This window comes from Xiphophorus couchianus, chromosome 10 (genome assembly GCF_001444195.1).
Source record: "Xiphophorus couchianus chromosome 10, X_couchianus-1.0, whole genome shotgun sequence".
NCBI classification, from domain to species: domain Eukaryota; kingdom Metazoa; phylum Chordata; class Actinopteri; order Cyprinodontiformes; family Poeciliidae; genus Xiphophorus; species Xiphophorus couchianus.
This window is the reverse complement of record NC_040237.1, coordinates 9,871,988-9,892,463: the sequence shown is the minus strand read 5'-3', so window position 1 is coordinate 9,892,463 and position 20,476 is coordinate 9,871,988. Positions and strand designations below refer to the sequence as shown.

Sequence of the window (20,476 nt, the reverse complement as noted above, 5' to 3'; positions counted from 1 at the left end):
TTATAACAGAAATACACCTGGCATAAATATTTATTGGTATAAAGAGTTTAAAAAAAATTAATTGGACCCTTTGTAAAATGCTACAATAAATTAAATATGAGTTGTTTATGTACAAATAAGAACAAATACTGTAAGTGTATATTTAGTCAAGCATTTCCCGAAGAAGATTTAGAACTCATGTTTATTTATAAAAAGAGGGGGCACCCGGATTTGAACCGGGGACCTCTTGATCTGCAGTCAAATGCTCTACCACTGAGCTATACCCCCACGCTCCTGGCTTGTCAACCCACATGTTTAAGATGCTATGACGACAAATGGTAGTTATTCCTGTAATGTAGTACAATACTTTCCATATATGTGTATTTCTTACGTAATTTTATATTTTACCTCGTGCTCAGCATAGAAATCATTTTGACTACATTGCTGATAAGACACGTCGCGTCAGCGTTTCCTTCATATCGTGAGTGGCAACTTTGCCTCAGAAGACAACACTATATTATCGAACAATATGCACTCCAAATAAAGAAAAACATTGCATTTCACATTTAACTCATTTTGCTGATTACGTTTTACACACTATAATCATGCTAATTATAGTATCTATAATTATTACCACTGAAACAAAAAAGTAAATCTTTCTGCAAATCGAAATGTTTTGGACGATAACATGCTTAAAATACATTCAAACCTACCTTAATTGAGCTCTGTCAATGCATCAAACAATATATCTTTCATGTAATTAAATTATAATAGTCAATCCGTGTTTATGTTGCATGTTTCATCTTTTTGCCCGCGTTTCACCAAAACTGCCACTTACAATATGGCGCTAACACGGCGTGTTGGTGACGTTCGGTGCGAGAACAACATGGCGGACTCACTTGTTATTTTGTTGTTTTCCAGCAGATGGAGCCATTTAGACATTATAGAGGATTAGATGCTACGACACAACCTATCTACCTTTCGAATACATATTTTAATATTACGTTCTAAGATGCTGTATCTGCATATAAAACTGTCTTTACTTACTGTAATAACTCAGTAATAATTAGCTATGATAAATATCTCAAACACGTGATTGATTGAAATTCGTTTACAAAATAAATCGTTTCAATAACACTCTTAAAATTTATTTTCCTATCATTTCTAACCTAATATTTAGAATATTAGATTTTCCTACACTTAAGTATATATATATTTTTTCATCTGGGATCTTATCGTCACATTGTGTTGTGTGACGCCAAGGCAGCTAGTTTTGTGTCATTTATGTGCATAAAATACGTACATAAAATATTCTTTAAAATACGATGTATGTATATTGGATATATATCATCCAGTACAAATTTGACTACTCTTTTAACTGCATCATGGAGATGATGTTGCATTCAGGTGCAGGGGGGAAAAACAATTCGAATTATTTGTTGTAATGGATCAATAAATTAGCACACAATAATCCGCAATATGAGTAATTGAACATAATAAAATATAGACATTAAGTTCAAATCCAACCAGCGTTTGTATTTGATTATGAAAAATATAATAATTGAATAAAAAAAAATCCTATTAATAAGAACTCTGAAACTAGTCCTGGTATTAAGTTATGCTTTTAATGGTCATGCAATTTTAATCATATCTTATAGTCCTCCTGCTTGTTTTATATTCTCACAAACGCGGTAAAATTCCGTCTTACGAGGATAAGTGAACGCTCCAGGCAGATTTAACTCCTCCTTGACTTCGGGTGTAGTATATTACCAGAAATGTGTTCATACAAAACGCAGGAATAGTAACTGTTTTTGCTGCCCATCAATGACTCATTAAGAGGTTTTGCATTATTATTTTTTGATCAGAGATTTTGTTGTTTTAGTGTGAAGAATCGCTGTGCTGCCATGAATCCGCCGTGTGGGAGATGCAATAAGCCAGTTTATCCAACAGAAAAAATAAACTGCCTTGATAAGGTAAGATGGAAGTCTAACCTTATTCTCTTATCACTCTGTTGTTCAGAGCTGACATTTGTTGACCCAATATTTGGTGATATTCTGAATTTGATACTTTTATGCCAATCTGTGCTTCTCCAACTAACTGCTTGAATAAATCAAATAACTCTAACATGCAACTTCACTGTAGGGATCACGTCTTCCTTTAGCTGTTTTTGGACACATTCAGTTTTGTTTGTTATTAAAAATTTTAAATCCAGAGAAAAGTTCTGGCGGGATTTGAGTTTGATCCAGATGGCTCTCTATATTTGTCACAAACAAAGCACCCTGAGGGAGTACAGCAACCATCTCCCGTTTCTCAAAAGCCTCTAAAAATGAGTAAAGTGAAAGGGATCCTATAGCACAGTGGTTCTCAAATGGGGGTACGTGTACCCCTGGGGGTACGTGGAGGTACTGCAGGGGGTACGTGAAGCTTTTCAAAATATCTTTAAAAAATCAGTAGGCTCCTCATAATAAGTCTTGGGAAAAATTATTTTGTAAAAAGTTCGATAAAATATAAATGTGTGTTCATGCACTGAATTTTATATTCAGTATTTAGTTTCAATATCCTTTAAAATAAAACGGTTTGACTGGTTTTATACCTTCCTGGTGGTCACCGTCTTCGGTTTTTCTTTTTTGTTTAACCATGCAATGTTTGCAATATGGATGTATTTGTCAGGTTCACTGATATAAGTTGTTTGGCTTTAATAAATCAGACAGTGATTTTACAGCACTGTACCTCTTTTTAATTCCAAAAATGTTTTGCCCGTGTCAGGGGGTACTTGACTAAAAATATATTTTTAAGGGGGTACATCACTGAAAAAAGTTTGAGAACCACTGCTATAGCAGGTACAAGGAGGCAATATCATAATGAAAAAAAAAAAAAAAAATTATTGTAACTGAAGGAAGTGTTTTAATTTTAAATGTGATGATGATGGTGTTGAACGTGTTGGTTTTTCTAGAGTTTTGCAAACCTTTTTATTTTGCTTTGCTTCCCCTCCCAGTATTGGCACAAAGGTTGTTTCAGCTGTGAAGTCTGCAAGATGGCCCTGAGTATGAACAACTACAAAGGCTTTGAGAAGAAACCCTACTGTACTATGTGAGTATATTCATAGTGAACAATAAAAGTTGAAGGCTATAAGCAATTCATTTAAGTTCTTGAATAATTTCACAATACCTAAAGGGAGCAGAGATTGAATACTCAAGAATTGAAAGCTTGAGTTGTCGTACTCGTTCTTAGACTTCACTCACGTTCTCTTTTATTTATAGTTTACCAGAGAGAAAACTGATATTTTAGTAAAAACGTGGCATGTAAGTGAACATCGGTTGAAGGAGAATACATCTTTCAGGCATTGTGTTGGTCTTTTATGGGATTTATTTTCCTTTTTACTAGTTGTTTTGAGAAAAACAAAAAACAGTCTCAATACAAAAAAATATTGTATACTTTTTCTTTGACTTTATAATTATGCACTAATTATTTGTTGGTCTATAACTTCCTTTGAACATCTTTTTTAAAATGAAGCAGTTTCATATTTATAATAAAATTTATATGAAGGATGAATTATCCTAGTCAGAAAGCTAAAAAATCACAAACGTGAATAATGACACTTAGTATATCTACTGGAAATAAAATTTATTCACCAAAAAATTCTACCTGCAATCACAGATAACATTTGTTACTAATCAAACTGCCTTCTATTTCCCAGTTATCTATATCTGCCCATATATATCTGTTTAGTGCAAAATAACAAATTTGAAGAAATCTAAAGAGAAATTTGTAAAGCCTTCAATTAACAATTGCAAGATTATTAACTAAGTTTTTTTTTATGAATAACATTTATTTATGTTTCTGGTCTCTCTCTTGAGTTTAAAGAAAGGGGCTGATAGATTCCGTTTCAACTAACCTAACATTATTCAAGGATGTGAAAGTTTGGAAGAACAAGAAAATGAAATTTAAAGGAGGACAACCAGAAGTTCTGTAAATGTCAATGCAATTCCCATTTCTCAGCATGACAGCTGTTCTAATGGTTCTGCCCATTGGATGTTCATGTGATTTCTCACGTTGGATTCAGAACAAATTATTCAAACTGGAGTTATCTCCCCTTGGTTAAAGAAAAGCCATACGGGAATATTGCACGAAGTACCAAAAGTCTTTAGAATCAAACTGATCAGGCCCAGTTGTGATTTTTCCGGCAGATGTTCTGAATCTTTTTTTAGATTGTCATCATTCACACACCTACAGTTATGGCGTATCATGACTTAATATTGATAATTTTAGAAGATTTTTCAAGCTTCTAAACAAGAACAATTGTATAATTCCCTTCAAAGTAGCATGTTGAAAGACTCTGTGGGACAACATATTAATTTGACTTATATTAAGTCATGGTGAAGGTGTTTTGAAAAGCCTTGGTGGTAGTAAGTGTGTGTGACAGGTCAGATATTATGTGTTTACATGCACTTCAATATAGATAAACTGAACTGAATCTTCTAACCCCAAAAAACAATGTTATGTATTTCTCCTTAACTTCTTCTGTGACTTTAAATTGATTTATACAGAAAATGTGTGTGAATTTACTTAATTTATTCAACACCTTTAATGTTTTGATTTTATGTACTCATTTATTAGGCATTATCCCAAAACCTCCTTCACCATTGTGACCGACACCCCTGAGAATCTACGTCTGAAACAACAGAGCCTGCTCAACAGCCAGGTGAGATCAGGCCTCTTTCTCTGCCTTCTCACTTTTCTCCTGCCGACAGAGAAGCTCTACATTTTCTCATCTCATTTCATTAGCGAGGCTTGCTGTAACTTTCTCTTTTTAATCGTCTCACTCGTTCAGCTCCATGTTTGCTCCAGCGGGTAAAAGCAGATCTTTCAGTTAATCTCTGTTATTGGATTATTTGCGGAATAGAAGCTTTAACTTGCCTTCTTTTACAGGCCGACTAAATCCTAGATTTTTGCGTCTTAGCTGCTGCCAATATTGACAAATTTTCTTCCAAAAACCAGTTTATGCCAGTGAACTGCTCTTTAAACAAGAGTCCCTCTGCACCTTCCCTGTTCTTAAGCTCTGATCTAATCACACTGTTCCTGCCAGCTAATTAACCTGAGCTCAGGGATAAGACCTTCAAGTCACGCAAATTCAAAGAGATTCCCTTGCAGCATAACTTTGGAGACTCTCCTGTCTGCAACATGATTAAAAACGCTATATCCATGCAAGGTTGCAGTTTCATAAGACTGAAAACCACTTGTGCTTCTCAGTCACAATCTTTAAGTTGACACAGAGGATAGTTGGATGAATACCCGTACACTGATCAGGCAGTGTAACATTATGCCTAAAGATGTGTTGGTCCGCCCTTTACCTCCAAAATAGACCTGACCAAACCTTTAAAATTGATCATAACACTGTAAAACTCGCTTTCACCAACATAAAAGCCTAACATGAACTGATGCAGTGGTGGAAGAGGCTAATCTGAAGGTCATCTGAGGGTACTGTATTGACTGTCAAATGGATAAATGAGTTGGCAGTACAGGCACACAGCTGGTCCCAGTTCAGCATGGTGTGGCACTCCACTGGTCCTGAACACAAGGAGAGCCAAACAGCTGTCAGATCCTCTCCAGCAGCTGTCTGTCTGGCAATGCCTGTTGATGTCTGAGACGAAGCAGACTTAACGTGGGAAGGATAAGAGAAAACTTGAATTTAACATTATGCAGGTAGGGTAGAGAAGGTCTCTAACCATAAATCTCAGTTTGTTTTATTGGCATTTTATGCCACCCTGTGATCAGGGTGATATGGAGTGTTTGTTTTTCCCCTCAAATAGTGTTTTTTTGTAGTCCTAAAACCTCTCCACCTGTTTGTTTTTGGCCCCTAAGTGCCTTTTTTTAAATGACTTGTTGCTGTCCTTCAACAATAGCTTCCTTCCTTCTACTCTTTCATTAAGGCCAACCAATAATTGTCCTGTCAACAGATTCTCCCACCAGAGACATCATCTTCCCTTTGTTAGATGATGGATTGAAGCTCTGTGCTCAGTGAGACTTTGAAAGCCATAGATTTTGCTTCGTAACCTAACTCTAAGATCAGATTACACACAAGTAAACACTGTTTACACATTAGGAGACTCTTGTAGTGAATTTTATTTGATGGTACCAGAGTAAAAGGGGCTGAAGACAAATGAACACCACAGGCTTCAGTTTTCTGTTGGTGAAACATTCTAAAAACCTTGCATCCTCCTCCTTTCACTAAAATGTGTTTCATTATTTGTCAAGTTGTAGCCTGAAAGAAAATTTATTTTAAAAAAAGCTCAAGGGGTGTGAGCAATTTTCATTTTATTCAATTCCATCTCAGCTTTATTTTACCAGAAAACACTCTGCCAAGATTTAAAAAGCTCTTTAACAAGAGGATCAAGGACCGAACCACAGGAATGGCTTTAGATTAAATTGCAAACAGAGGCATAGAATAAACAGAGAACTGTGGCATCTAGTGTTTTAGCACTATACACATTATAAGTATTTCTGACCCCCACTGAGGTTTACTCATGACTGCTTTTTGGGAAGCGCCGACAAACCACCAAAGCTTGTTCAAACGATTATTATTTTCACACCAGCTGCACCAACACGAAGAATCCCAGAAGGAGATCTATTTTGGTAACAGATGATTCCTAACAGCCAAGTAAAGTAATTGTTTTCATACTACAAAGCTGTAAAGATCAAATGTAAAGCCGAAGAGTTGTCCTTCTCTGTTTCTCTGGACGAAGCGGTTCGTGTCTTTGTTTATAACCATAAAAGTCTCTGCAGTTGAACTCACTCGCAGCGGCATATTCCTCATAGCAAGAACATGACTCATTTGTGTTTGTGCCTTTGCGGATGTGCGCGTGTGCAGAGTGCAGGGATCTCAGATTTAGTTTCAAATAAACATTTTGACTTTGTTTAATGTGAAATGTTCCCTACAGTGACCTGCGGCAAATTGGCACTTAAATCACAGCTCAACTGTGTTTTTTCTGCATTTATCATCTACTTCAATTATGAAATATTTGATTTAGTTATGCTTGTGTTGGCATTCCGATGAATATGTTCATTTTCACCACTAAAAGTTAAGCTTAGTTGTTTTAATAAACCCGTCATTGGAGCTACAGATCAAGTTTTGTAAATGACAGGTGAATTGCTTACAGTTCATTCTCAAAGGAGATAAACCATCATTGCTTTTTTTGCGTGTACTTTTACTTATTCAGAAATATGTGAAAAAATAAATAAAATTTACATGACAATATATCTGGTGAGGAAGTCTGGAGAACTATTTCTTCAACAAATTCAGTTGAAAAGCTCCTTATGTCCCACACAATAACAATTTACATGAGCAAAAATGCTTGATTTTTAATCAATTTTTCAATCACTAAATGTCACAGTCAACCAAAGTTCTTTAAGAAATTAGAAAAACATACAGCAGACCAATGGTATCGTAGAGGTTAATGACCACAGCTGCTTGCAATTAGCTAAAATCCATAAATACTTAAGAGCCCCTCTAAAAGTGCTTAATTGTCTATTTCAATGGTTCAAACACCAAATATGCATTAATATAGTTAGTGTAATATGCATGCACCGTGGAAACAGCATTTTCACTACTGCAGAAGTTAGCATAGTCTTTTTCCATTCTTGGGGCTACAGTCGATTCATGCCTGGGAAAATAAATGGTGCTCCTGGACTTATATACACCAGCCAATCATATGTCAACATTGTGGCTATGTATTTTAGCTTCCCAAGTTCCATTTGCTTTCAAATATTTTCAGATATTTGTTATGAAAATAGGTGAATCTGCAAATGCTGAACTGCGAACCTAACCTGAACTTAAACCTAACTGTGGGTGTGCAGCCTGTGTATGTTAGACAATAACTGCTTGTATCTACTTCACACAACTTTGTGTCAAAGAAACCAACTGTCCTGCTTGATGTTAGCTGGAAATAAACTTCAACAAGATGAAAATAATACTTTAAATGTTCTAGTTTAAAGGAGAAAGTATTTTGCAGTAAAGGTCAATGTAATTTTATTTATATAGCACATTTTCAGCAACAAGGCAATACAAAGTGCGGATACTGAAGAGCTTTGTGACACTTGGCAACAAATAAAGCAGCTTTTCATCTGAAAGACGATTGGTGTTTGCAGGCCCTTTACAAGGAGGACTTTGAGAAGAACAAGGGGAAAGGCTTCAGCGTGGTGGTCGACACACCAGAGATGCAGAGACTGAAGAAGACTCAAGACCAGATTAGCAACGTGAGTGCAGTTTTTACTTTAACACCAGATTTTCTAATCCACAAACACGTAGTCAAGCCAAATACCACCCAGTATGGTCGATTTAGGAAGCAGAGCTGAAAAATAAAGTAGAGTTTAAGTTTGACCTTCTTTCCAGGTCTAGCTATGTGTACTTCCAGACTTTGTTTCCTGTCGTATTCTCTGGAATTGTGTCCTTCTGTCCATCAGTCCATTCATCACCTCCTTGCAGTGTACGGTGTTAGTAGATTTAATTTTCATAGAGAGCTTTTGTGTTAAAACTTTAAAATGGCTCATACGGATCAGGGGCTTTGGAAATCTGTGCGTGGAAAAGTGGAACCTTGACATGTAAAAAGTGCAGGAGCCCTGCAGATGGCAGCGAAAGGAAGTCAGAGTGCAATCCTGCAGAATCACAAAGGCACATTTCTGACATTTCTCCTCGTCCGCTGTGGAGCAGCTGCCCTATATGGTCAAAATCTCTCAGCTGTGGACATAAACTAAACTGCTCTACACACACACACATGGACACACACACTTCCCTTTTCTCTCATGAGAGCATTTGTTACAGATGGGAATGATGGGTACTAAGCTGCATGTCAAAAGGCCGTAATCTTTTTTTCCTTCTCCTTCTCCTTTTTTTCCCACATTGTTCTGCACTTTCTCCTGCAGAACTTTACTATGGCATTAGCTCCCTCTTCCTAATTCTCCTTACGCTCTCTGCGGGCTGAAGTTGTCGCACCTGAGTTACAGTGCAAATATTTTTGCTCTTGTTGCCATTTCCTAAAATGGTGAACTGTTCACATTAAAGCAAAACCTGCCGAGAGGGAAACGGTTCAGTGTAAGCACTTACTGCCCTCTTGTGGATTAAATGTGCATTTGTTTTGTGCAGATTAAGTACCATGAAGAGTTTGAGAAAAGTAAGACTCGAAGTGATGCGCCTCCTCCTGAAAACAGACAAGGTGAGATGTTTCTGTGTTTATGACTTTATTTTTTAAAAAAACAAGCATGGCCATTTAATGTCTGTGTCTGTACAGAACAAGAATTGCAAGCATCAAACTCTGAAAGATTCAACCAGCCTGCTGGACAGATGCGCCCTGCTGTTGTGTCGCCACCTAGTGGAGGGGTAAGGCAATAACATCAGTATGTGTTTAAATCAGAGTGGGAGGCTATCAGCTGATCTTAAGCAATCAAATAAGTTAGATTGTGAGAATGTTTTTGTACATTTCATAGTAAAAGTATTTATCCTACTATGAATCTCTCATTTCGTCACAATGTTCAATATAACTTCTTTGGATTTTTGGGAGACGCCCCCAAAACGTTGTGCATATGGTGTTAACAAAATGGTATGTGGTTTTCACTTTAGCAATAAAATCTGAAAGGTGTGGCATACAATTCACCTGCATCTGGCACAGCTTCAATATTATGCCATGGTTACTCAAAGAGGATTAAAAAGAGAAGGAGCTGTGGTAACTCTGGAGGAGCTGCAGAGATCCACAACTCTGGGAGAATTTGCTGATTGCCATTTGTAGCGCCTTTTAGAAATATGGCCTTTATGGAAGATTAGAAAGAAGAAAGCCACTGCTGAAACCAGGCCATGGGACTTCCACTTTGTAGTTTTCTGTAAGCCATGAAGGGGTTTAAGTAAATATGTGGAAGATGATCAAATGAGACGAGGGACATTTATGGGCCTATATGCAAAGCAATTATGTGGCAAAAATAAACATACATATCATTCTGAGCTCACCATCATCCACAGTAAAATATGACAGCACTGTGGCGTGTGGATGCTTTTCTTCAGGATGGACAGGGAAGCTTGCCACGAGTTGGAAGGAAGAGCACACTTGGTAGAAAACCTTTTTGAGGACAAAACATTTAGAAATCCATCCCAGAAATGTCAAGCAAAAATGTCTTTGCTTATTTGAACATCTGTGGGTGTGCACACCTGAATGAACATTGTTGCACCAGTCTATCCTCTTTTCTCCAGTAGGGAAATCAAATGCAAATCAATCCATTTCAACTCAGGTTTGATGTTGCATATTATGTATATTCCTCCCAATCTCACTTCCTTCTCTCTTTCAGAAGCGTTACCAGGCCTTGTACAGCTATGTGGCAGCAGAGGCAGATGAAGTTTCTCTCCAGGAAGGTGATCTGGTCTCGGATGTCGAGCCAATTGACGAGGGCTGGATGTTCGGATGCAACCAGCGCACCGGGAAGAGGGGAATGCTACCGGCCAATTATGTCCGACCTATTTGAGAAACGATTAATATACATGTAAACCAGGCAAAGCACACAGTAGGGAGACAAACTCCTATAATGTGGATTTAGACTGACTGCTGTATGTTAAAGAGTTTGTTTTTCAGGCAATTTGACTTTTGGTATTTTTCAGTAAAGTGGAACTGCCCTCTACCCACAATAAAAAAAAAGTAAATTTCAATATAAAATTCAATTTAACTACAGCTGCAGGCTATAGCTTCATGATGCATTAATTTCTGAAATATGTTTTTTTTTTTTTTGTTGCTGCTTAAAACTTCAATTTTGCTCATCTGCCAATCTGTGCTTTCTAAGGTTGGAAAAGAAAATATGAAATAAAAGCAGCTTTATTCAAAAAAATGTAACATGTTACAGTAAAATTTTACCCAAACATTTTAAAACAAAGACTTTTTTTTACAAATCCTGTTAAAGTTAAAAAAAACAACAAAACCAAAGCACCATCTTAAAGTCATCAAAAAATAAAATAAAAAATGTAGAATGGACAAAAATGATCGTCAGGGATGGAGGTAGTGTTGCTGTATAAACAGTCCTTCACGCTGTAGGCGTCAGCTTCGTGGCGGACAAACATGCAGCCCTTCTGCTGATTTTTTTATGTAGCTTTGACGGCAACAGGTCGAGCCTGAAGAGCTCAGAGTTTTCGCTGATGAAATCTTCACACAACCTGGAACAAAAGAAAGTCTGTCAATTAAATGCTACATATGCTCAGAATAGTCTACTTCGCTTAAGCTGCGAAACAAACGCTAATTGTGAGAAAAAGAAATTAAAAAGTTATTTTTAAAAAGCAACTTTTTTTAAAAAGAAATTTGAAGACAAAGGCAAACAAGAGCTCAATTCCTGGGGTATGTAGCCTGACGATAAAGATTAATCTCAACTTAACATTCATTATAAACAATAAATATGTGAAGGAACTGATCTGCAAGCAAACATGTTTTAATATCTTTTTCTTAGAAAATGCCATATATACTTGAACTGTTATAAACTAATTTCACTCAGATTTTATCCATTAAATGAGAAGTACTTTTCATGAAATAAATACCCATGTAACCTGAAAAGTTCTGAAAACTAAAGTTTTTGACAGCAACTTCAGAGACGAGGTCAGGTTCTCTCCGCTCATCTCTGGATTAAATGATTTCATGACACGTTGGCACAGGAAGCCTGAAATAAATTATGATTCTACATATAAAAGGACATAAAATTCCATTTTATGATGAATATTTTACATTTCCCTCTTTACAGAAAAAGAACGTTCCCTTCATTCGACTCGAGTTAATTATGCATTTCTTAAATTTACAAAATTAAAACGTGAATGTATTCAGATTAGACTTGCATAAATTATTTCAGATAGTTTTTAACCAAATGCCTTTTTTGGGATGTAATGTTTTGACCAGATCGACTTCAGGCTTAAGAAAAACAGTCTTTATATAGGTTTTGATAAATTTATATTTCAGATATACTTTTTTTTTTGCCATTTTATATTTTACCTTTTGTTTAATGCATGCTGGTCAATTTTAGACATTCATTTGATTTATATTATGTAAACACTGACCACATGCTGGATAATTTCAACACTGGCAGAAGTAACTTTCATTGTTCAGGGCATAAAAAGTTTAAAAATAAATCTTTAATCTGACTTGCACACAAACGCAGCATAGCGTGGTGCCATTATTAACCAACAATAAGCTCATTAGCTTTACTCCAACTCCTCAGGTGCAAATGGACCAACACAGGCTGAGGGTGAAAGCAGTAAAGACTCAGTTTCCCCTCAAATTTACTGTACACAACATGCCGGGGTGACAACATGCAGAGAATTACAGGACAGACTGGGATTTTATAACTGGGTTTTTAAGTATGGGTTTGCAATACCTGCAGAGAGAGTACGGCTGCGTCTGGAAGATTAAAACATCCCTGCAGTGATGTTGCTTTGGAGCCCTCATAACAGACACCTGGAAAAAGTAGAAGCATTAACGCCTCATTAGACATTAAGCATTTAAAAACGTAAACTGAGCAGCAAGGGTTAAAAAAAATAAATAAATAAAAATCACATCCTACGTGTGAGGCACGGCTCAAAAGAGAATGTATACAAAGCTCAGCAGATCAAACTATGGTTATGTTTTTCACTTTAGAACATGTATGTCACTTAACTGAGACTGCCTAGTTTATTAAAGACGTAAAAATCAAACATGATTCATAACCTGAAGCATTAAACCACTTAAAGTGAAATATGCAACTGCTTTGATCTCTGGCTCCTATATTGGCAGATATTAGGTTTAAAAGGTACATCAGCCATTTGCTGTGGCCTGTTGATGCTGTGTGTAAAGGGTAAGATATAGTTTTCATGTAAACATGTTGTGAAACCGGAGAAATAAGGTTGGGAGTTGGACTGATATCTTTTCACATACAGAGTCCACAAGGACGCAGAAGTCACTGTTTCCCCCAAAGACGACAACATCACCGTCACTTCCCAGGCAAGCAGAGTGACAAACCCTGAAAAAAGAAAGAAAAAACAGAATCTTTAGCTGAAAGTCTTTAGAAAATGGTTGATATAAAGTGAAAGAACCTGACAACCAGTTTTTGGTAGATGAACTATTTTGTACCTTTTCAGCCATTAGCTCATTGGCAGTATCCCTAGTAATTTGTTTCTTATAGATTCAAACAGAAAGACTCGGAAAAATTGTGTACAGATATCTGGCAAAAGAAAATAAAAATTTAATTTAATGTTAGTTATAGCTCAGCTAAATTTTGGATTCTGGAATTTGGGAGCATTTTCCCTCCCAACTGATTAAGAGATCACAATCCCAAGTGATAATTCTGCAGTTCACAACTGTCCAAGAAATCCTTCAGAGCAAACAGATCAGTTACCTGGGCTTATCTTTGTGTGGGTGCTTCACCTTTGTCCACTCTCTCTTCTGTGTGTTAAACAACCAGGCATCATCTGGAAGTGATCATATAAACGGTATTTTGCAGTTAACATGAAACCCAATCAGAAGGAAACAAACTTTACAGTCCTCAAGTTAGTCAGACTTACTCAGGGTTTTCCCATCTATGCCGAGGCCACCGTATACGAACAGAGTTTGGTCCGACACAGAGTTCATGGTGTGCATGAAGCGCCCCGGGGGTGAACCACAAGGCAAGTTGTCACTGAGTAAATCAGAACAAAAAAGGCAGTGAAATTATAAGCTGGGCATTTCATAAAGAGGTCAAATCCATATGAGCAAGAAGATATTTACAATCTACTCCAAGTCCAGGTATCAAGGTCCAAGCAGAAAATGTCCAACTCCCCCGTTTCCTGCAAACAAAATGACGGTACATCATTTTTGTGGGCCATTAAACACTTCCTTTTAGCATCGAGCAGAAATGATGCTCGATGCATCTTTTTTGTTCCGTTAGCAAAAAAGATACATTTTTTGTTAACAGGAACTTTAGTGGGGTCTAGCTTTGGTTAAAGGTGACTGAGTCAAGTTCTAATTTGTCTCAAAGTTCCTAGAGGTGAAGGGGCACGACATGGGCTCAAAGAAGAACCATTTATCACAGGATCTGCATTTGTGGATGGGGCCCACTGTCCCATCACAACAGGAAAGAGCTACTGAAGCAGGAAAGGGCTTTACCCAAACTGTCACTACCAAGAGGGAAGTCTTATCCCATACAAAGCTATCTGGAACATCACAACATGTTGTAGCATGAACGTTTTTCCTAGAAGGACTAGCTAAAGAATGTCTGCTGCAATGAGAAGACTGCTTCAATTGAGTTTTTCAGTTGCTTGAAAAACTCACCACGCCACCAGTGATGTAACCTTTGTGTCCTTGTATGGAGCTGGCATGGCAGCCTCTGGGAGAAGGAGCAGGACCCTGGATGAGATTTTTTAAAAAATAAAAAAAATCTTCATGTTAACATTCAGACACCAGACAGGCAGAACATGTGCATAATTTTGTCAGACATTGACTAAAATCACTGCTAGGCAGCAAAACCCTTGAAAGTACTAGAATCATGAGAAATCAATATTCAGATAAAGCCATGTTGTTGCAGTGTACACAGCCTGTTTGCCTTCTTTACATCCAACATGGAGACTTCCAGCTGTTCATGGTCAAAACAAAACAGTAAGACCTTTGTTGCAGCATTTCATCTGGATGGTTGTGTAGCTAATGAAAACACAAGATTTAGTTTCTCAAAAGATTTGAGTATCACATTAGACACACCCTTCTTTCCTTTCCCCACAAAAATTAAAAATCTAACAAAACAAAAAAACATTATGAGAGATTGTCTGTCCCCCGTTTGTAGTCGGCTAACACACAACCTAATCAGGGGGTATCAATTTTAAGGTAAGGAATGGGTCATAAATTCAGTCAGCAGAGGGGAGAAGAAAATATTTTCAATAAGGGATCCACACAGAGTCCTTATCACTGAAGGGTAAAGTAAAAAAATCTGTTTTTATTTTAGCTTTTATCTCTTTATAAGTTTAGTCTCCTCTGTTGACAGGACTGTGCAAAGTTCAAATTTGTTCCACAAAAAAAATAAAATAAAAAATAAATCCCAAGTTCTCCACAAAAAAAATGAACGTGATCCTCCATACACCACACACACATACATACACAAAAGACGACTTTAAGAACCAGATTTAAATTTCATCTTCTGGTACGTCATTACTAAGAGCCTGATGCTGTCTTAGCAATACTTACAGACAAAATAAACATTTTTTAAGCCATCCACCATATTCCACCTCACCTGAGTCGCGGGTGCGCTCCAGGTAGAGGACTGCGTGTCAAAGACGCAGACCTCGTTGTTCCATCCCCAGCACCGAAACAAAGTGTTTCCGATCATTGCCTAGAAGAAAGAGAAATGGGAATCTTGTTTAAGAAAAATAATCCAAAGCAACACAATGCTGAACTTTTCCAGGCTCTGTGTTTACCCAGGACATCTCTTCTACAATGAAGCTTGATGATGATGTGTTCTGTGCCTCTGCTATGGTCTTACAGCCATATCCCCCAAAGTAGATCAGTCTGCAAGAACAATAAGCTGCAATCAATATGGAACACTGAAAGAAACCCAACTGAAAAACAGCCTTTAAGCAGTCTAATTCATCTCTTAATGGAATGTAAAAATAGTAAAAAATTAAAAAAATAAATGGTGGAGTTTGAGGGACTGGTGGCACTCATGTCACCAACTGCAGGTTCCCCTGAGTAAGTTGATATATAGAAAAATAGGATGGTTCAAAATGTGCACAGGTTCACTGCACACAAAGCAATACATTTTTTAGACGTTATTTTTGAAGAGTATGGCTTATAGCTAATGAAGATCCAAAATTTTGCCTCAGAAAAAAAATAGAATACTGCATAAGACCGATGAAGGTTTTTAATACATCAATGTTACACACACTTGTCCAGGTGAAGTTTATTGACAACTCGGAAAGGTGAGTGGAAGGAAAAAAATAAATGAAAAACCTGAAAGTGCACAAGCAGAGATGACCTCAAATTTGAGGACTGAAGCCAATTCTGCAAATCAAGAGTAGAATTCACAAATTTGAGGAAATGAATAGTTAGTACTGCAAAATAAAATACAAAATTTATAATTAGTCATTTTGTGGAGACTTTGTCTTTTCACCACTCTCCATGAGATCCAATATCTTAGCCAGCCAAAATATAAAAAATGCTTTTATTGTGGGCATAGAGAAAAGGTTAGAGTACATTTAAACAGCCCAGTTATATTATTCAAATGCTGAGAAATACCAAAAATACTGTAATTCATTGCAGTGAACATATCACCCACACTGAAATTGCTGTGACAGTTGAGATCTAACATAATGTCCAGCTTTAGTAAAGAGGCACAGAATTCAATGCATTTAGGCAGCCATATCATCTGCTGCATCTGAGGTCAAAAGTCAATGCAACTATCTAGCAGGAAATTTTTGTAGCACTTTATGCTTTCTTCTGGTGACGAGTTTTATGGAGGTGGCACCAGCCCACATTGCTTAGCATATAAACGTATAAAAACCATATCACTATGTTGGAAGAATTGTAAAGAGGAACAGATGACAGTAGAGCCAACAAGCAGACAGGCTGATGGCAGCAACCTGGGCTTCCTGAACATTTCATCAGCACTACAAGCTGATCACTTCCATTCCACTCTGATGTAATTCATGGCCCCATTAAGTATCAAGTTCATTTGCTATAAGGAGATGTTCATAGGTTGGGTGAAATTTTTTTGCCTTTATTAGCTGCAAGCTGCCACAGTAGGTGGAGTTGCTACAGGCTGAACTGACCTGCCTCTGTGCGCCCAGCAGGAGTGATTGTCACGGGGTGAGGGCGTCACTCCCTTTGTGTCGGTGACTCTCGTCCAGGAGAAGCACGGCTGAGCAACGTCCACGCTGAACATCTGCAAACAGAAACGGCCCGCATTGCGCTCAGTCAAATATTTAGCACTAAATTTTACAACTACGGTAATTGAATCTTTTATTATCAGTTCAGTGCCTCAAGTCCATTTGAACAAAAGCTCTGGTCCCAGCCGGCGCTTAATCTCCACTGTCAGCACAGTCCAGTATGAGATTGAAATGACCGCATTTCTTAACCAAACACACAGAACTTGTAAAAACCCACAAGACAAACTTCATCCAAGAAAAACATCATTATGAAACTTTACCAACTGGAAATAGAAGCTACAGTTAGGCAGGCCCCATTTCTAGCAATCAGAAACTTCTCTGGATATCTGTGACTTCTATGGGGGGTTTTTTAAACCTGCAAATAGGAGACATTTACAGTTTGATGTCCGAGCGCCTCACCTGGTTGGAGTATCCGTCAGAATCGCATCCTCCAAAGATGTAGAGAGTGCTGTTAATATTGGAGCCACAGAACCCAGATAAGCCTGTGGGACTCTCTCCAGTGATCTCCTTGCACTCCCTATTTCACCAGAAAGAAAAGGGTTAAAGTAGTCATTTCCAAGGGCTGGTTACAGTTTTAGCAAAACTGACTGCAGTTTTCTAAACTGCAAAGGCAACATTTTTACTGATTCTACACCCAACTTTTTCAGTCTCTGAAGTCACCATTTCTATCAAAATGAAACCTCCCAGTTTGCATTCCTAACTTTAAGGTCAAAACGACACAGCTTTAATGTTGGCTGCTGCATGGCCTTGAATCTCACCACTTCCCACTGTCCAGATCACAGAGGCATATCTCACTACTGGGCAACACAACATCCTGTCCAGCAACTACCTGCAAGGAAACAAAGCAAAGCCAGTCAGACAGACTCAATGTTTCTTTTATCTTCTGCGAAAGGTTACAAAGATGACACAAGACTTAAGACTTATATCAGTGGTTCCGATATAGTTTTAAGGATATTTTGAGACTATTAATAGTGTGCAAGATATGCATGATTCATCCATTCTCACACTTTTCACTAGTTTCAGTCAATAAAGGATCACAAGTTCCATGTAAATTTCAGCTTTCAACTTACATTAGTTTCAACTATCATTTCTGTGTCATTTAGAGATACTTTTAATCTTCTTTCAGATCAACTCCTTTTCACATGCAAATCTTATGTCAAATATACTTTCTAATAGTCTCATGGACCACAATGTGAAATACTTACAAAACACGTGTAAATACTCAACATACGTACAAAAAAGAATTAAAATCTGCCAAGTTTTAGTTAAAGTATGCTTTTACTTTTACCATGACTCCAAAAGTGTTGTGTGAATGTCAAGCATTTTAAAACTCCTAATTTCTGACCTAAATGGTCACCTTAATGGGATTTCATTAATTTAATCTTCTGAAATTGTTGGACTCCAATAAATTTCAATAGTGCATAAAGTAACATAATATACTTCTATAAAATGTACAGTTAAAATTGACCACCATAGACTAAAAGAAGATTCTGTACATCTGGGATGCTCAAGTCTGGACCTGCTATAGAGCAACTTTTAAATGCATCTCTACAGCACAGTTGAATCAAATGGTTGAATTTCCTCGGCAGCATTTCATTCAGCTCTTTAGGGGCCTGGTAACAAGACGGTCATTTGACTCAGGTGTGCTGGAGAAGAGTTGCTTCTAGGAGTTGCAACATCCCTGCTTCATAAATACAGTAATATGTCATCAGCATATTGGAGAGTGTATATTTTGTAATGATGATTTATTCATATGCTGAGAAAAAAAGAATTTGTCCAAGGACAAATCCCTGGGGAACACACTTAAAAATAATATAAAACATCAAGTTGGGGCCAGGTGTGAAAACATACATTGGAAACGGGGAAGCATGAAGTCAAAAAATTGCATATCAATTAAAAAAAAAAAAGTTAATCTGTTTCTTCCAGATCTATTCATCTCTCTTGACTGCGCTGGGGCAGCCTTGGTGTGGTGAACGGAGGGGACATAAAGGGTGGGGGTCGGGAAGGTGTTCACAGCACAACTGCGCCTCTACTGATGCTATAATATTTATTCCACTGAAACTTATCATAGAGACAGGTGCGCTGCGCAGATAGGATACTATAGGAGACTTCTTACTTAATCCCCCCAAAATATGCAACATTTAAATTCAAAGTACTCCCTAAACACCCGACGTTGCACACTCCTGAATATTCGGCAAAAAATAATACCGAGACACATTTATAGTTCCTTCTTCCTACCTGCACAGGTAACTAACATCCGCCTTTTCTCACCTGGTGACCTCCCCACACATACAGAGTGTTGCTGTGTATGAACGCCGTGTGGCTACTCCTCTCCAGCCGCGTCACAGAAGCCTCCCTCCGGGCTGAATCCATCCCCAGGCGCGGACTCGGCGCTGATCCACCGCTCAATGCGCTCAGTTAAAAACAAGTAAAAACTGCCGTCAGTGGAGAGGATTTAGAGCTGAAATTAAAGGCTTAGAGAGACACCGACAGGCTGGTGGCCGCCTGCGGCTGAGAGAGAACAGCTGACCGTGTTAAAGAATTTGGCTAAACATGTTTTTCAGGATTGCTCTCCTGTTTTATACTCCTCCCATTAGGGAGATATTTAATGCAAGCTCACCTCTGCAGGCGAAACCACGCTGCGCGCAGGGGGAGTAGAGCTGAACTAACTTAGAAAGAATCCCCAATTTCAATGCTCTTTATTGTACTGCTGAAGACTACCAGTTAGCTCTCAGGTTCATCTTCTTAAATAATAATAATGCTATCCGAAATTAGAAAAACTTTGCAAACAACAGTATGGATGTAAATACGTGTTGCGTTTGAGTTAATTACAAAGTTGCTGAGATCAAGGATAGGAGAATGCCAACAAATTAACTCTTCAATAATACATTTTGTGTAATTTTACAAAATGTAGTGGTGGAATTTATGTTTTCGTATATATATATATAAAAATGCATTTATGTAATAAAAAAAAAAACATATTCCTAAAGAGATAAAACCGTATCAGTATGTATCTGTCTCTTGGCCACGCCCAGGGCCTGTAGAACATTAATAAACTCATTTAATACGTCAGCTTTGCCAAGCAGAAAGCTTCAGTTAACCAAAGTCAGCTTTTATTTGACACCCAACAATTAACAATTTTATTCATGGTGCTTTCTAACATAGAAACAATTGCCTACATGATAAAGAAAAAGTATTATATGACTTTACCAAACGAGTTAAAATTTTAATTGCTTAATTTTATACATTTTCTAAATTAAGACATTTAGCAAATGTGGATACATTTGTTTGTTAATATTGATTATATTTAATTATGTAATAAAGAATGTAATTTTGGCCCTTTGATGGACTGGTAATCTGTCCAGGGTGTAGCCCCTAGTGGCAGCTGGAGATAGGCACCAGCCCCCCTGCAAGGACAAATGGGCATAGATAATGAATTAATAAAGGCAAAAATAAATACTGAAATTATTTTATTTTTGCAAATAAATAAAACTATTCACTGAGATTGCATTTAATTAGTTAATGCAAATTATTTTTGTATTTACCAATAATTTAAATCATCACATTTAAAATATTAACATTTAGTCAGCACCTTCAGATCTCCAT

At 37.4% G+C, this 20,476-nt stretch overlaps 2 protein-coding genes and 1 non-coding gene across 4 annotated transcripts; 1 reads left to right on the top strand and 2 right to left on the bottom strand.

Moving 5' to 3' along the window:
• Window positions 1-195: 195 nt before the first annotated feature.
• On the bottom strand, window positions 196-267 carry trnac-gca (transfer RNA cysteine (anticodon GCA)). Its single transcript has one exon. It is a non-coding gene; the product is annotated as a tRNA-Cys (tRNA).
• Window positions 268-1,724: 1,457 nt separating this feature from the next.
• On the top strand, window positions 1,725-10,652 carry LOC114152328 (LIM and SH3 domain protein 1-like). 2 transcript variants are annotated; one of them, XM_028030181.1, is made up of 7 exons: window positions 1,728-1,952; window positions 2,975-3,069; window positions 4,597-4,681; window positions 8,125-8,232; window positions 9,119-9,188; window positions 9,264-9,352; window positions 10,309-10,652. In XM_028030181.1, exons 1-7 carry the CDS (start codon window positions 1,884-1,886, stop codon window positions 10,480-10,482), a joined length of 690 nt encoding a protein of 229 aa, XP_027885982.1. In that variant the 5' UTR covers window positions 1,728-1,883; the 3' UTR covers window positions 10,483-10,652. The 2 variants fall into 2 exon arrangements, with proteins under 2 accessions (XP_027885983.1, XP_027885982.1); XM_028030182.1 differs by lacking the exon at window positions 8,125-8,232 and having other exon boundaries at window positions 1,725-1,952.
• Window positions 10,588-19,434, bottom strand: LOC114152327 (kelch domain-containing protein 1-like). Its single transcript, XM_028030180.1, has 13 exons — window positions 19,142-19,434; window positions 17,629-17,699; window positions 17,270-17,387; window positions 16,754-16,866; window positions 15,404-15,494; window positions 15,220-15,318; window positions 14,271-14,345; window positions 13,728-13,786; window positions 13,526-13,638; window positions 13,360-13,432; window positions 12,900-12,984; window positions 12,364-12,443; window positions 10,588-11,161 (listed from the first exon to the last, which is right to left on the bottom strand). Exons 1-13 carry the CDS (start codon window positions 19,241-19,243, stop codon window positions 11,032-11,034), a joined length of 1,209 nt encoding a protein of 402 aa, XP_027885981.1. The 5' UTR covers window positions 19,244-19,434; the 3' UTR covers window positions 10,588-11,031.
• Between the last annotated feature and the right edge of the window lie 1,042 nt (window positions 19,435-20,476).

What these genes read in the sequence shown, in the direction of transcription:
- LOC114152328 (XM_028030181.1), top strand. Translation starts at nt 1,884, where the DNA reads ATGAATCCGCCGTGTGGGAGATGCAATAAGCCAGTTTATCCAACAGAA. An exon ending in CTCAAGACCAGATTAGCAAC is followed by an intron (nt 8,233 to 9,118) that starts GTGAGTGCAGTT and finishes TGTTTTGTGCAG; the next exon opens with ATTAAGTACCATGAAGAGTT. An exon ending in TGTCGCCACCTAGTGGAGGG is followed by an intron (nt 9,353 to 10,308) that starts GTAAGGCAATAA and finishes TCTCTCTTTCAG; the next exon opens with AAGCGTTACCAGGCCTTGTA.
- LOC114152327 (XM_028030180.1), bottom strand. Translation starts at nt 19,243, where the DNA reads ATGGATTCAGCCCGGAGGGAGGCTTCTGTGACGCGGCTGGAGAGGAGT. An exon ending in TTGTAGAAGAGATGTCCTGG is followed by an intron (nt 15,319 to 15,403) that starts GTAAACACAGAG and finishes TCTTTCTTCTAG; the next exon opens with GCAATGATCGGAAACACTTT. An exon ending in GTTACATCACTGGTGGCGTG is followed by an intron (nt 13,787 to 14,270) that starts GTGAGTTTTTCA and finishes TTTTGTTTGCAG; the next exon opens with GAAACGGGGGAGTTGGACAT.